General features: G+C 46.9%; 1 protein-coding gene across 1 annotated transcript in view; it reads left to right on the top strand.

The window, feature by feature from the left end:
* The first annotated feature begins 244 nt into the window (after nucleotides 1-244).
* The window catches only part of PLCXD2 (phosphatidylinositol specific phospholipase C X domain containing 2), a 52,762-nt gene continuing 39,331 nt past the window's right edge, over nucleotides 245-13,675 (top strand). Inside the window, exon 1 of the mRNA XM_065913731.1 lies at nucleotides 245-881. Within this exon, the coding sequence (XP_065769803.1) occupies nucleotides 722-881 (160 nt within the window). The 5' untranslated portion in view covers nucleotides 245-721. The remainder of the gene's footprint in view (nucleotides 882-13,675) is intronic.

Below are 13,675 nucleotides of genomic sequence, written 5' to 3'. Positions count from 1 at the left end.
CGGGGCGCGGGCCAATCGGAGCGCCCTCTGCCAGCGGCCAATCGCAAGCCGCCTCGCCCGGCAAATCTGCCCGGCAGTGCGGGGCGGGGCGGGCAGCCCGCGGCCGCCGGGTGCACTCGGAGCGCCGCTGGGAGCCCCGGGACCGGGGCACCTGCGCGGAGGAGCCGGGGAGGGCGGTCAGGCAGAGCCGGGGAGGGTGGTCAGGCAGAGCCGGGGAGAGCGGTCAGGCAGAGCCGGCGAGGGCGGTCAGGCAGGCCCGGCTTGCGGGCCGGCGCAGGGACGCGCGCGAGAGCGTGAGCCGCGCTGCGGGTGGTGCGCCCGGCGCTCGCGAGCGCACGGAGCCCCCGGCGTGTCGGCGTGTCGCGTGGGCACCTGCCGTGTGAGTGGTCCCGGCGCGGCTGCTGGAGCAGGGCGTAGGGCGTTCAGTTTCTGTCCGATTTGTTTCGAGGGGCCTCCGCTCCCCCGGTCCAGAGCGGGTCCGTAAGAAGTTTAAGGCTGGGTCTGAGCAGATTAAGGGGACAGCGGCTGGGTCGGAGAGGGTGGGGACTGCGGGGCTGGGGGCTGGGAGTCTCGTCCTTGCCCCGCGTCTCCCCGGGGCACGAAGGCCTTTGGGCAGGACTGGCGTGACAGAGGTGCCCTGAAATGCTGGAGAACCTGGGCGGTGGTGACCGCTGAACGAGTGGCACTGGGCTGCGCTTGAAACGCTGACTGACAGAAAGGGATGCTAGCGTTTAGGAAGGTAAGAAGGAAACTCAGGATGGGGACCATCTGCTCCCCCAACCCCGGCGGGACAAAGACACCGGAGGTCTGCAATGCCGACTGGATGGCCTCCCTCCCGCCTCGCCTCCACCACGTCCCCCTTTGCAATCTGGCGATTCCAGGTATTCTTCTGTTCCTACTCCTACCCACTCTGCTTCTGCCATTTCAGTGCGGTTAATGGGGTTGGGCTGCCTCTCTGTTGTGCTGAGAAAATAATTGTCACTGACCTTAACTAAACCTCTTTTTATTTCCAACTAAAAGCTTAACACTGAAGCAGCTGCTGTAAAGAGATTTAAGTGCACTGCATCACTGGCAAAAAGGGGCTTGAGAATGGAAGCCCCATTTTTGGTTTGTTTGTTTGTTTGGGTCTTTTGTTCTTGAATAGACTTAGAATAAGAACATTACCTTCTTAATATTGGGGCCAGTGTATGTGAGGGATGTGTTTTCTTGTATCACTCAAAATAAAAAGGAGAGATCAAGGTAATGAATAAAAGGTCATGAACAATTTTAGATCTGGATCAAAATTCACACTGTAAAGTGTTTTCTGTCTCATTTATCTGACCTTGCATAGTGGACAAACAAGAAACAGATTAGTATTTAAGAAGAGGTTCAGAACTAGGACTGGGTATCCAGGCACATATTATTGTTGTTGGAAAAGCCAGAAATAGAGAACGCAGGTGCTTGTCACAGCCAGCCTCTAGGTGTGATGAAGAAGTGGCGTTTGGAGCTTTGTCCACATACACACAGGTGTCTGCCTGGCCGATCTAGAACCGGAGGCTTGGAACCCACTTCTGCACCAGCCGCGCTCCGTCCTGGGGGCTGTGTACTGTGACAACAGGCTCATTAGGTCTGTCCTTTTCCCTCCATCCAAAAGCTGATTAAAGCCGGCTTTCCAGGGAAGGAGGTTGGTCCTGGGTGCTGATACTGGAAAGCGCTGCCAGGAGCAGGGGAGTGGACCTCTGCCAATCCTTTCTCTCCCCTGGAGACATAGCAATTGCCCTCACCCCTCGACTACCCGGCAAACTCCCAAACATCCCTGGGAGCAGTCTGCCTTTTGGCGGCAGACAGGATGACCTCATGCAACCCCAGGTCGTTGCTTTCCATGCATGAGGAAGAGTGTTGTGCCAGCTTCAGGTGCAGCCTTTCCCGAGTCGCCTCTTCTTTTGGAGGTCTTCCAGGTTCATTGTCCTCATAGGCTCTTGGTGCTTTTGAGCAAGGAGAGGGTTGCTAAATCTCTTTATAGTTATGATCACTTGTGTTTTATCAGTCATTGACTATGGCTCTCTGAGAAATACCAGACGGTGGTGCCTCAGAACAGGTCTTTTCCTTGTTTAATTGATGCCCGTGGAGTCATTGCTGAAATGATGCGTAGGCCTCTTTGAACATGAGTCATTTGTCATTAGACTTTTTGATGGAATTGTTTTGTCAGGTGGTATGGCCAATAGAATGTGTTTGCAAACAGAATGGCATCTTAGGCAGGCACAAAATGACTCTGTCGTTCGGGGCATGTCCGGGTAGGCTCAGACTTCCTCCTTCCTGCTGTACTTTGGGCAGTTCAGACCACAGCATAACTCTGCCCATGATGTGGCTGTGTACTCTGACCCCCATGACTCCAGAAAGCAGCTGGGCATTTGTTCTGTAATCTCTAGGGTTTCTCCCAGTTACTAGAATTGCCAGAGTTAGCAAATAGTGGGGCCTGCTGCTGTAACTGGAAATTCTGTGGTTATCCACCAAGGGGACACAGAGATTTGTTTAGCCACTGCTTTGTGAAGTCCTGTCCTTCTAAGCAAAAAAAAAAAAAAAAAAAAAAACTGTCCTTGGCTGCTCAAAAGATGCTGAACTCATTGCTGTGAATGCCCTTTTCCCAGCAGCGGATGGGACTTGAGTGTATGTAAAGATATAAAGCTCAGAAGATGAAAATCACATATTAAATGCTAGCCATTTGTGAACCCTTCCCCCTCCTCCCCGGGCCGCTGCACCCCTTCCTCGACGCTAGTTCTCCTTTCTCTGCCTTGAGCTTCATATTCCCCAGCTAAGGACTAGCAGTCTAGTTCTGCCAGGCCTTGCTGAGAGATTCTGAAATACAGACGCCATTTGGGGAGTGGAGGCCACCGTCTTCCTCCTTGTTCCTCTTTTCCTTTCCCCTCCTCATCGCCTTCATCATAATAGTTATTATGCCCTGAGCACACCCAATAGCACCTTCTGGCATATTACATCAGAGCCTTACACCTCCAAGATGGGCAGTATCCTCATTTTAGAGATAAGACAATTATTGTCCAGAGAGATTAAGTAATCTTCTCAGGATCACTCGGTAACAAACAGCAGAAGTAGTATTTAGCTCCTGTGTAACTGGCTCCAAAACCCATGCTGTCTCCCCGTGCCCCCGAGGAGGCCCTGGGAAGTTCAGAGCAGCTAGGGGGAGGGAAGGGGGAGAGTTCTGTAACTGGAAACTAGTTTTCAGACTGTCCTCTGCAACAGATGAAGGAACTTTTAAAACTGGGTGATTTTTTTATCTGACCAGTTATGTATTACTGTCTAGCTAGATATATACATAGATGTGTATACATATTATATATCTATTATCTATTTTATATATATATATAATTTCAGTCGCTCAGTCATGTCCGACTCTTTGCAACCCCATAAACTTCAGCACTCCAGGCCTCCCTGTCCATCACCAACTCCCAGAGTTTACTCAAACCCATGTCCATTGAGTCGGTGATGCCATCCAACCATCTCATCTTCTGTCTTCCCCTTCTCCTCCCGGCTTCAATCTTTCCTAGCATGACGGTCTTTTCCAATGAGTCAGTTCTTCACATCAGGTGGCCAAAGTATTGGAGTTTCAGCTTCAGCATCTGTCTTTCCAATGAATATTCAGGACTGATTTCCTTTAGGATTGACAGGTTGGATCGCTTTGTAATCCAAGGGACTCTCAGGAGTCTTCTCCAACACCACAGTTCAAAAGCATCAATTCTTCGGTGCTCAGCTTTCTTTATAGTCCAACTCACAACCATACATGACTACTGGAAAAACCATAGCCTTGACTAGACAGACTTTTTTTGGTGAAGTAATGTCTCTGCTTTTTAATATGCTGTCTAGGTTACACACAAATGTATGTGTATGTTGTTGTTTAGTTGCTAAGTCATGTCTGACTCTTTGCAACCCCATGGACTATAGCCTGCCAGGGTCCTCCATCCATGGGATTTTCCAAGCAAGAATATTGGAGTGGAAATTTCCTTCTCCAGGAGATCTTCCCAACCCAGGAATCGAATCCGTGCCTCCTGCATCAGCAGGCAGATTCCACAGAGCCACCTGGGAAGCCCCATGTACATCCCTGTCCAGAAACAGAAGCCAGTAAGATATCCCCACTTGGAACTGGAACCCAGTGAGTTTTCAGTTCAAATGTAGTGCTTAGACCTAGTCTGTATGTGCCAGCCCAGGGTGTCTTTACCGTGGGCCAGCTCCGTCAGGGTGGGGGTGGGGCGGCAGTGACAGGGGAAAGGCAGGGGCTCTGACCTCAGTGGAGGAGCTGGGATGCAGCTCACTGTGCCAGATTTGAGTGCATCTGCTGCGTTTGCCTGAATCATGATGGGAGAGAGCAAGCATGAACGTGCACCTCTCAGCAAAGCCTTGATGTGTTATTTCGTGCCCACAACTGTTAAGAACACCTGTTAATGACCAGTTTCACCAGACATATTGACCTATCTTGGAGAAGGACCTCAGAACAGTTCTCCCTGCCCACTGCATAGAATAATTCGAGACCTTAGGGTGAAAAATCTGGAAAAGTCGGATTTTTTAATTAAAGATTTAAACTTTACAAACAATTTTGTTTATGTTAGTGAAAGCATGATTTTTATCTAAGGACTGATAGGAAAATTTTTCTCTATAATGTATGTGGTTTCCAATTAATTCTTCTCTATATATTTTAGTGCTATTTCTTTTTAAAAAAACATATTTTCTCTCTTTTTAAAAATAATCTATTTGATCTATTGGAAAGAGCATTGAACATAAGGGTCTGGAAATTTGATGTTGTTGATTCTGGCAGTTTGATACTGTGGAAGCATCTGGATTTCTTAGGGCTTAGTTTCCTCATTTGTAATTAAGATGCTGGATTAAATTAAATGTAGAAAAGTGAAAGCGAAAACCCTTCAGTCATGTCCAACTCTTTGCAATCCCGTGGACTGTAGCCTGCCAGGCTCCTCTGTCCATGGAATTCTCCAGGCAAGAATACTGGAATGGGCTGCCATTCCCTTCTCCAGGGGATCTTCCTGACCCATGGATTGAACCTGAGTCTCCTGCCTTGCAGGCAGGTTCTATATCTTCTGAGCCACCAGGGTAGCATCTTTTCCAAATGAAAAATTCTTTGATTAGTTTGAAGATTTTTTGTTTCTTTTTTGGCCTATTCACCTATAAGCATAGAAAAATGACTAGGTCATTTTTGTCTGAAGGTTATAACTTTTTTATGCCTTTTCAGAACAAGAAATTATTTTTGGCATGTGCAGACAAGGACTCACAATTGCTAGAATGAAGCAAAGTCTTCTCACTTTAGCATCCTAAAACAGACTATCAGTCAGTCAGTCAGTTTAGTCGCTCAGTCGTGTCCGACTCTTTGCGACCCCATGAATCGCAGCACACCAGGCCTCCCTGTCCATCACCAACTCCTGGAGTTTACTCAAACTCATGTCCATTGAGTCGGTGATGCCATCCAGCCATCTCATCCGCTGTCGTCCCCTTCTCCTCCTGCCCTCAATCGCTCCCAGCATCAGGGTCTTTTCCAATGAGTCAGCTCTTCACATCAGGTGGCCAAAGTATTGGAGTTTCAGCTTTAGCATCAGTCCTTCCAATGAACACCCAGGACTGATCTCCTTTAGGATGGACTAGTTGGATCTCCTTGCAGCCCAAGGGACTCTCAAGAGACTTCTCCAACACCACAGTTCAAAAGCATCAATTCTTCAGCGCTCAGCTTTCTTTATAATCCAACTCTCACATCCATACATGGCCACTGGAAAAACAATAGCCTTGACCAGGCACACCTTTGTTGGCAAAGTAATGTCTCTGCTTTTTAATATGCTGTCTGTGTTGGTCATAGCTTTTCTTCAAAGGAGCAATCGTCTTTTAATTTCATGGCTGCAGGTACCATCTGCAGTGATTTTGGAGCCTAAAAAAATAAAGTCAGCCACTGTTTCCACTGTTTCCCCATCTGTTTCCCATGAAGTGATAGAACCAGATGCCATGATCTTAGTTTTCTGAATGTTGAGCTTTAAGAAGTAGAGTAGTTCAAATTGTACATACTCTGAGTACATTTAAAGAAACCTCATGCTCAGGCCTGTGGGAGAATCAGGCATCAATCCTACCGTCAAACAAGCTTACAACTTAGAGATATTTACACATACACACACACACGTGTATTCACCATACACAATTTTAAAAAACTAATTGGGTTAAATATTAAAACAGATGTAAATAGTGTTACAGATGCACATAGAATGGAAGGATTAATTTCAGCCTTTAAGAGTAGCAACTTGGTCTTCCCCGGTGGCTCAGACGATAGTCTAGTCTGCCTGCAGTGTGGGAGACAGGAGTTCGATCCCTGGGTCAGGAAGATCTCCTGGAGAAGGGAATGGCAGCCCACTCGAGTGTTCTTGCCTGGAGAATCCCATGGACGGAGGAGGCTGGTGGGCTACAGTCCACAGAGTCACAAAGAGTTGGACATGACTGAGCACATAGAATGAAGAGGTTAATTTCAGCTTTTAAGAATAGAAACTATTTTTTTTTTTAAAAATGACATTTGACTTGGAATTTGAAGATTCAGGATTTCAAGAAATATGGTCAGGGTTGGGAAGGAGGCTTTCCATTTGAAATAAAGAGTTAAGCTTAGGAGTGGAGTTGTGTTTGGGAAAAGGCTGACGACTGCCTCTGCTGCCATCAGGGAAGGCTTCATTAACATCTGTATCACTGCACTTCTCCACCCGTCTTCTTCCGCATCATCTGGGTACAATTTGTACCCAGAGAATATGGCTGATTGCCCTTAACAATCCTAAGTCCTAGCACAGGACAGCAGCTCCATCACTGATAACGCTGAGTCAGCCATTCAGCGCATGGACCAGGACAGTAAGAATGCTGGAGAAGTGGCTTGCAGCCACCATCATGTTCAACTGTGATCAGACCTAAACCGAATAGGCAGGTTAGGTTCCCCTTCTGTGAATGCAGTATGGAACACTCTGAATATTTTCCCATCGGTATCTTGTTATCTTTGCATGACATTACTGAGCTCTAGATAAGGCTCATCACTGAGCCCCACTGGACACGGAAATTCTGAGTCAGAGTCAGACGGTCAGCAGGATCAGAAGCGGGTCTCTGGTGTCACCTCTGCCCTGGGAACAGTTCTTCCATCCCGCATCCTTTCTGTCTTCCCTCTCCCCTGGTCAGATGTGAGCGGCTCGTGTTTCCCGTGTGGCCGCAGCCTCAGCCTGCTGTCCTTTCTTCTCCACTCTTCCCCTTCCTCCCACCGACCCGGCCTGTGTCCCAGCCTCTCCCCCTCCAGCACCGGCCCTCGTGCAGACCTCACTGCTCTCAATTCCCAGAGCGTTCTCTGCTCTCATCTGGCGGGTGACATGCCCCCCTCTCTTCCTTCATCCCGCTGGAATCCTGTCCTTTTCCTATGCAGTTCTGTCCTGCCTTTGACTACTGACGGTTCCTGTAGCTCTTCTCCTGTGGCCCCGCACTCACTTCCCACATGTGTGCAGGGAGACGGAATCCCTGTGAGAGCAGGACGGAGGGAATCACTACTCCAGTCCTGCATCTGGACGTTGGGTCAGGTCTGGTGCATCTCACCAGGATGGGGACCCAAAAGGGCGCAAAATCCACTGTAGAACCAGAAGGGTATGTTGGCGCCACTCTGAGGATATCACAAACCCTGAGCTGGCCCTCGAAGCGACTCATTTGCCTACAGAGGCTGTGGAATCTGAGTCTGTGGAAAACCAAGGACCAAGCCGAATCTACCAGGGCTGGCCCAATCAAGGAAAAAAAAAAAAATCACACGCAACCAAAACCATATCTTAAGTGGGAGTACATTTTTGTTGCCGTTGTGTTTCATTTTTTTCTTCCAGGTGGTCATGGTGAGGAATAAAAAGAGGCTGTGATTTAGTGTTTGTATTAGTAGATTTCTCTTCTGAGAAGGTTCATCACTTCCTGAGATCCTTTCCCTGCCCCAGTCACACGAAAGCCACAGGAAATTCAGGAATCCCGCATATCTGTAAGAAGTGGAATCATGGGTTGGTCTGGAGTCTGGATGCTAAAGCCACACTGTCTGGATTTGAATCCCAGCTCTGCCCCTCATGGCTCTGTGACCTTGAACAAGTTACTTTACTTCTTCATGTCTCAATGCTCACTAGTGTCTCTTCAAAACAGAGGTAATAGTGGCACTACCACATCTGGTTAGTTTGAGAATTTAAATAAATTCATAAAGCATGCTAAGAACAGCATCTGTCACAAAATAATGCATCTTTTAAAAAAATTAGTCATGATAGTCATTTATTGAAAGCCTGTGTCGGGAATGGACAGCAAAAAAGAGTTGTAAAATGCTCTGTTCCTTCAGGTAATCTGCAGTCTCGTTAAGGGGCCGACCTTCCGATTAAGCCATGTGGCTGCCTGTTCTCTGTCTCACCGTACTGGGGTGGCCTGCTTGGTCATCCCTTCAAGGGCACGTGGAGTGAAGGGCATGCTACCTGGTGGGTAGCCCAGATTGTGAGAACCAAAGGAGTCTTAAATGCAGTCTGAGGGGAACTGATCAAGAGAGCCGGAAATCCTCTTCAGCTACTTTATCCCCTGTCCCAAACTTTGTCATCTCCAGCCGTCCAAAGCCTTCGGGAAAATTTGCCTCTCTGTGACAGGACCATGTTGCAGAATGCTCTCCCATGGCCCCAGAACTTATACTCCTAACCCAGTCGTTTTATCACCAGGTGAAGAGTAGGAATATTGCAAAATGCTCTCCTTTAAACAAAGCTTTTCAGCACCTTCCCCAGCAGTGCAAAGCCTCCTGACCCCTCCAAACACATGCATCATCCACACAGGCAAACGCACACATCCTGCCCACCCCCAAGGCCACACGCAGCCGTGCCCTCGGCCTCACCCCCAGGAGAGCCCGCCATCGTTGCCCCTTTCTAAGAATCCCGCAGGACTTGCCCACTGGCGTTTCAGATCCCGCGAGCCCGCTGCCTCACCTGCATGCTGCTGTCCCAGACCGGCTGCTGAGGCGGGGGCTCGGTTTCTGACACGTGCTCTGACCTGCTCTCTGCTGCGTCTGACGGGCTGGCTCCAGCTCTCCCTGACCTCGGAGAGCTTCGATGCACAGGCACGCTGGAGGGAATGGTCGTGAAGCGCTCTAGCTCCTGGAACTTCGCCTCGAGAAAAGCACAAACCACTTTGTAAATGCTGACTAACCCTAATTGGAGTTTCATACCAGGCCTGCAGAGGAGGGATTATTTACAGAAATGGTAATAGGTGGGTGTATTTGTGTGTGTGAAAAGAATTTGAACACACGTCAAGAACCAAATTTAGGTGGAGGAGACCTGTGACTAAATCTGTCTGAGTATTTACACACACGTGGTGAGTAGGAGGCCTTCCACCTTCTCACATCTGCAGAAATGTGGGAGTTGGGTTGCTGAATGCCAGTGAGGCTCAGTCCCTGGGAGGATGGCATTTGTAGATCTCTGGGTAGCTCCCAGGTCACGTGGGGTGGCCACAGAGACCTATACCACTCTCAGGGGATGTCTAGCTCGTGTTATCTATGAGACATCGGCAGTCTCTTTTGGATTCCTTGGCTACTAAGCAGTTGACATTTTCTAAGAAAATAACAGGGTTTTGAAAAGTAATTTCTGTTTATTCTAGAACTACTGGCTGGAGGGCATTATATCTTCTCAGTAAAGAAAAAAAAGTAAAGAAAAAAAAAATAGGAAGCAGTTGTACCTCATAAGCAAATGTCTTGGAGCTTGGAGGTGTCTGCAGTGATGGTGAGAAGGGGACGTCCTAGACTCTGAGGGACTGAAGGCTTATATACGGAAAGCAATGTGCTAGAGTACTGAGGCCAGACAAAACACACACGCTGAGCAGATAAAGGTGAAGGCAGCGACAGTCCATCCACTCCTCGCTCCCTGTTCTCTCTCTCCCTCCTCCCCTCCCTCCCTCTCTCCTTCCTCCCCGGTTTGAGTTTAGGAGATTGCCCCGGCAGGAGGTGTCTGCATAGACCCCCATAGGAATAACATGAGCACATCATGTCAGTTTAGCTAAAAAAAAACTACTGGTGTTTGTTTTGCTTCTCCTTCTCCTTTTGCTTCTCATTACCTGTATTTTTAAAAAGTTTTTCATTTAAAAGGAAAGTATTCAAAGGATATTAATTGGCCCTTTTGTGTCAGGCACTGTGTTAAATTAGGTGATAGAGAGATAAATAAGATTATTCTCTCTGCTCCTAATGAAGTTCTGGTCATAAAAGTAGAAAGCCAAAGTTCAAACGTTATGGATAAAAATACACAGGACACAAAAACACTCAGAAAACCGACACCTATTCCATTATTGGTAGGAGGAGGAAAACTTGGTAGATTGGACTTCCAAGAGGAGATCACCCTGGGTTGATACAAAGAGCATAAACAGCAACGAGTGTGTATCCAGTTGTTACAGGTAGAGAGGAGAGTGAGACGGTCCGGGGTACCAAGGACTGGGAGATCACGTTTCCTCGAGGAAACCCAAGCATCGATTTCATTTAAACAAAGTAATGGAGATAAGCCCAGGAAAGTAGGCTAATGAGCCTATGTGTCATGCCAAGATGAAACATTAAACGTTATCCCAAAGGCAAAAAGCAGCTAGTTAAAGACTTGATCAGGAATGGATTTAAAGCCCTAAAATAACTGCATAGGGTGAAGAGAAACAAAATGGCCCGTCAGTTATTAGGGCTGCTGAGGGGTAGTATGAGAAATTCATTATTTCTTTCAATCTGCTTAGTACATATGTGTTGATTATCTTGCATATGCCAGGTCCTCTCCCGGGCACTGGTGATTCAGTGATAATCAACACAGACATGTCTCCTGCCCTCAGAGAACTTACAATCTAGTTGGAGAAATGGGCATTTAATCAAACAGTTATAATACAACATGCTACGTACGATGATGGGGGAGGTAAAGGTTGCTGTTGGTAGAGGCACACAGCAGGGATATCTCATGTCCCTGGAGACAGGGACACCCCCAGAAGGGAGTGATGAATACACTAGTCTGAAGAGCACGTCAGGACCAGCCCCCAGGATAAGAGGAATAAGGCTGGGAGTATCCTAGGAGATGAAACAATGTGGGTGAAGGCCTTGAAGAGAGAAAATGGCCCGTTTAACAAACCCAGATGGTGCACTGTAGTTTCCTGTAGGCAGAGGAGGGAGCCAGGAGGAACGTGACGGACACCAGAGGTCTTGGAAGCCACGCTACGGGGGCTTGACCGTAGGGTCACTCAGTCCTGTCCGGCTTTGTGGTCCCAAGGACTGTGGCCCACCAGGCTCCTCTGACCGTGGAATGCTATGGACTGTAGCCCGCCAGCCTCCTCTGTCCATGGCATTCTCCAGACAAGAATACTGGGGTGGGTAGCCATTCCCTTCTCTAGGGGATCTTTCCAACCCAGGGATTGAAGCTGGGTCTCCTGCATTGCACCAGATCCTTCACCATCTCAACCACCAGGGAAACCCTTAAAGTGATTTAGCTCTACCTTAAAAGGCGCAGGAAGAGTGTTAAGCAGATGCATGACAGAGAAGCTTTGTGTTTTGGAAAGAACACTCTGGCTGCAGCCCACAAAAGGAATTTGAGTTGGGAAGTATGGGAATCAAGGGGACCAGTTAGACTGTTGATGAGCTCATCCAAGTGGGAGATGATATTGACCTGAGGAGGATAGTGGTAAAAGAGAATGTGGATAAAAAAGGATGTGGATAAAAGAGAAAGGACAGATGTGGGAGATATGTAGAAGGAAATGTCAGCAGGTCTTGGCAAGTCATTGGAGGGTCAAAGAGAATGTACAACTGTTTGGGGTAACTGGGAGGAGGGAGATGGTATTCCCAGAAACAGGGATACATGAATTTTAGGGTTTTAGGGGTGATGGAGGGAAACAGATATGTTTAGTTTGAACATGCTGGGTTTGAAGTACCCATAGAATATTTCAGAATTGGGAGAAGAGATAGATGGCATCCAGTGGAAATGATTTCCAGAGCTAAATCTTACAATTTGCCCAACCTCCTACGCTCACTCACATCTGCTGTTATATTCACTGTAAGACGATTTGAGTTTGAAATTAGTGTCTTCATTATATTTATATGTGTGTGTGTGTGTGTATACATATTTAGATTTCAACTAAAACTTTACTTCTTTCAAGAAAGCTATCCTGAACTTCTAGCTGTAGATAAGTGATGCTCCCACCCTCCCGAGCGTGTTCGCTGTTCTGCTCATTCCGTAGGAATCCTGTCATTCCTTGTTTCATCCGTTCCCCTACCGTGCTGGCAGCTTGCAGTGGGGGAGGGGAGGGGAGCTATGTGCACCACGCCACAAGCCATCTGTGAAGTGGAAACTTTTTATTAATAGTTACATTACCACATTATCAAATACCATTTATTTTACACAGTGACTTCTGGGGTTACACCAGGAGTCTTAGTAAAAGCAGGAGAATTTTGCAGTTGAGTAGCTAATCTAATTTTTCTCCTACTCTGAACATTTTCCTGTTCTCCCTAAACCTTCATATTATTCTTTCTTTTGTGTTGAAAAGAAAAGTTATTTAAGTATGATTATCTCAGAGCTGAGAAGCCTCATCAGAGGATGACCAAGTGCCCTTTGTGAGGTGTTATTTCACCAAAAATTATGCCATCTGTTCAGAGACAGGTCAGGGTTGTAATTAGCAAAATAGAGGAAGACTTTGTTATCAATGAGTTGCCTCTACAGTATCTTATTTGGGTATTAGTGTCTAGTGGACATTTAAGAAAGAGAAAGTCTTTCAAAGAAAGATAATTACCCACCTATATAAAATGAGTCCTATACATGGAATTGAAAAACACTTTGACTTGCATAAATCGTAGAATATTTGGAGACTGTCTCAGGCAATGAATTCCCTTGATCCCTTGCAGAGTTCTTAGGAGGTTTGGCTCCCCCTTGAGCCCCACAAAGACATCTCCAGGCCAGAAGTGGGACTGTCTGGACAGGCCTTTGAACCAGAGAAGCTTTACTTGGATTTGTTGTTATATATAAATATGTCACTTGACAACATTCCAGGTCTGAAAGCACCATGAGAACCCCTGATTTATTTCAGTTTTCTCTAGCTCATCAAGCCACTTGGGCTAGACCAGGAGCAGCTCTCTGGATTCCCAGACTGAGGTCTGTTCTCAGACAATGGCAAGCCCTTTGGCTTCTCAGAACATGAAAAATATGTTGATCTACATCCTCTGCTTCCAAATGTTCTGGCTTGCTTCAAAACGCAGTTGCTTTTTTGCACTGTGAATAAATATGAATTAAATAGGCAACTGATTAAAAATTAAATTGGCTACATGGCTCTCTCAAATTTTGCTGAAAGTATAATGGTTATTTTTAATACTCTCCCACATGCCCCATGGAAGATGATCAAGTATGATGGATCAAGTTTATCCCATTGGGTTGGCAAGCTTTAAAGATATTATTCATTGGTTTGGGAAATTGTTAAGCAGTCCTCTGATCATGAACCTTGGGTCCGTGTTGGCTCTATTTTGCACATCCTAAATATGCCTCAGCCTTTCAGCCCTTATCAGAATGGAGTCAAGTTCTCTATAAATGTGGATTTCTTTTTCCCCCAAGGACCTAATTTAGGTGCATAAGACAGGAAGCCCCAAGGAGATGTTATTAAAAGATAATTTACATGAGCTTAAGTTGCA

Source organism: Muntiacus reevesi, chromosome 21, assembly GCF_963930625.1.
Source record: "Muntiacus reevesi chromosome 21, mMunRee1.1, whole genome shotgun sequence".
Taxonomy (NCBI): domain Eukaryota; kingdom Metazoa; phylum Chordata; class Mammalia; order Artiodactyla; family Cervidae; genus Muntiacus; species Muntiacus reevesi.
The sequence above is the reverse complement of the archived record's forward strand: the minus strand, read 5'-3'. Positions and strand labels throughout refer to the sequence as shown.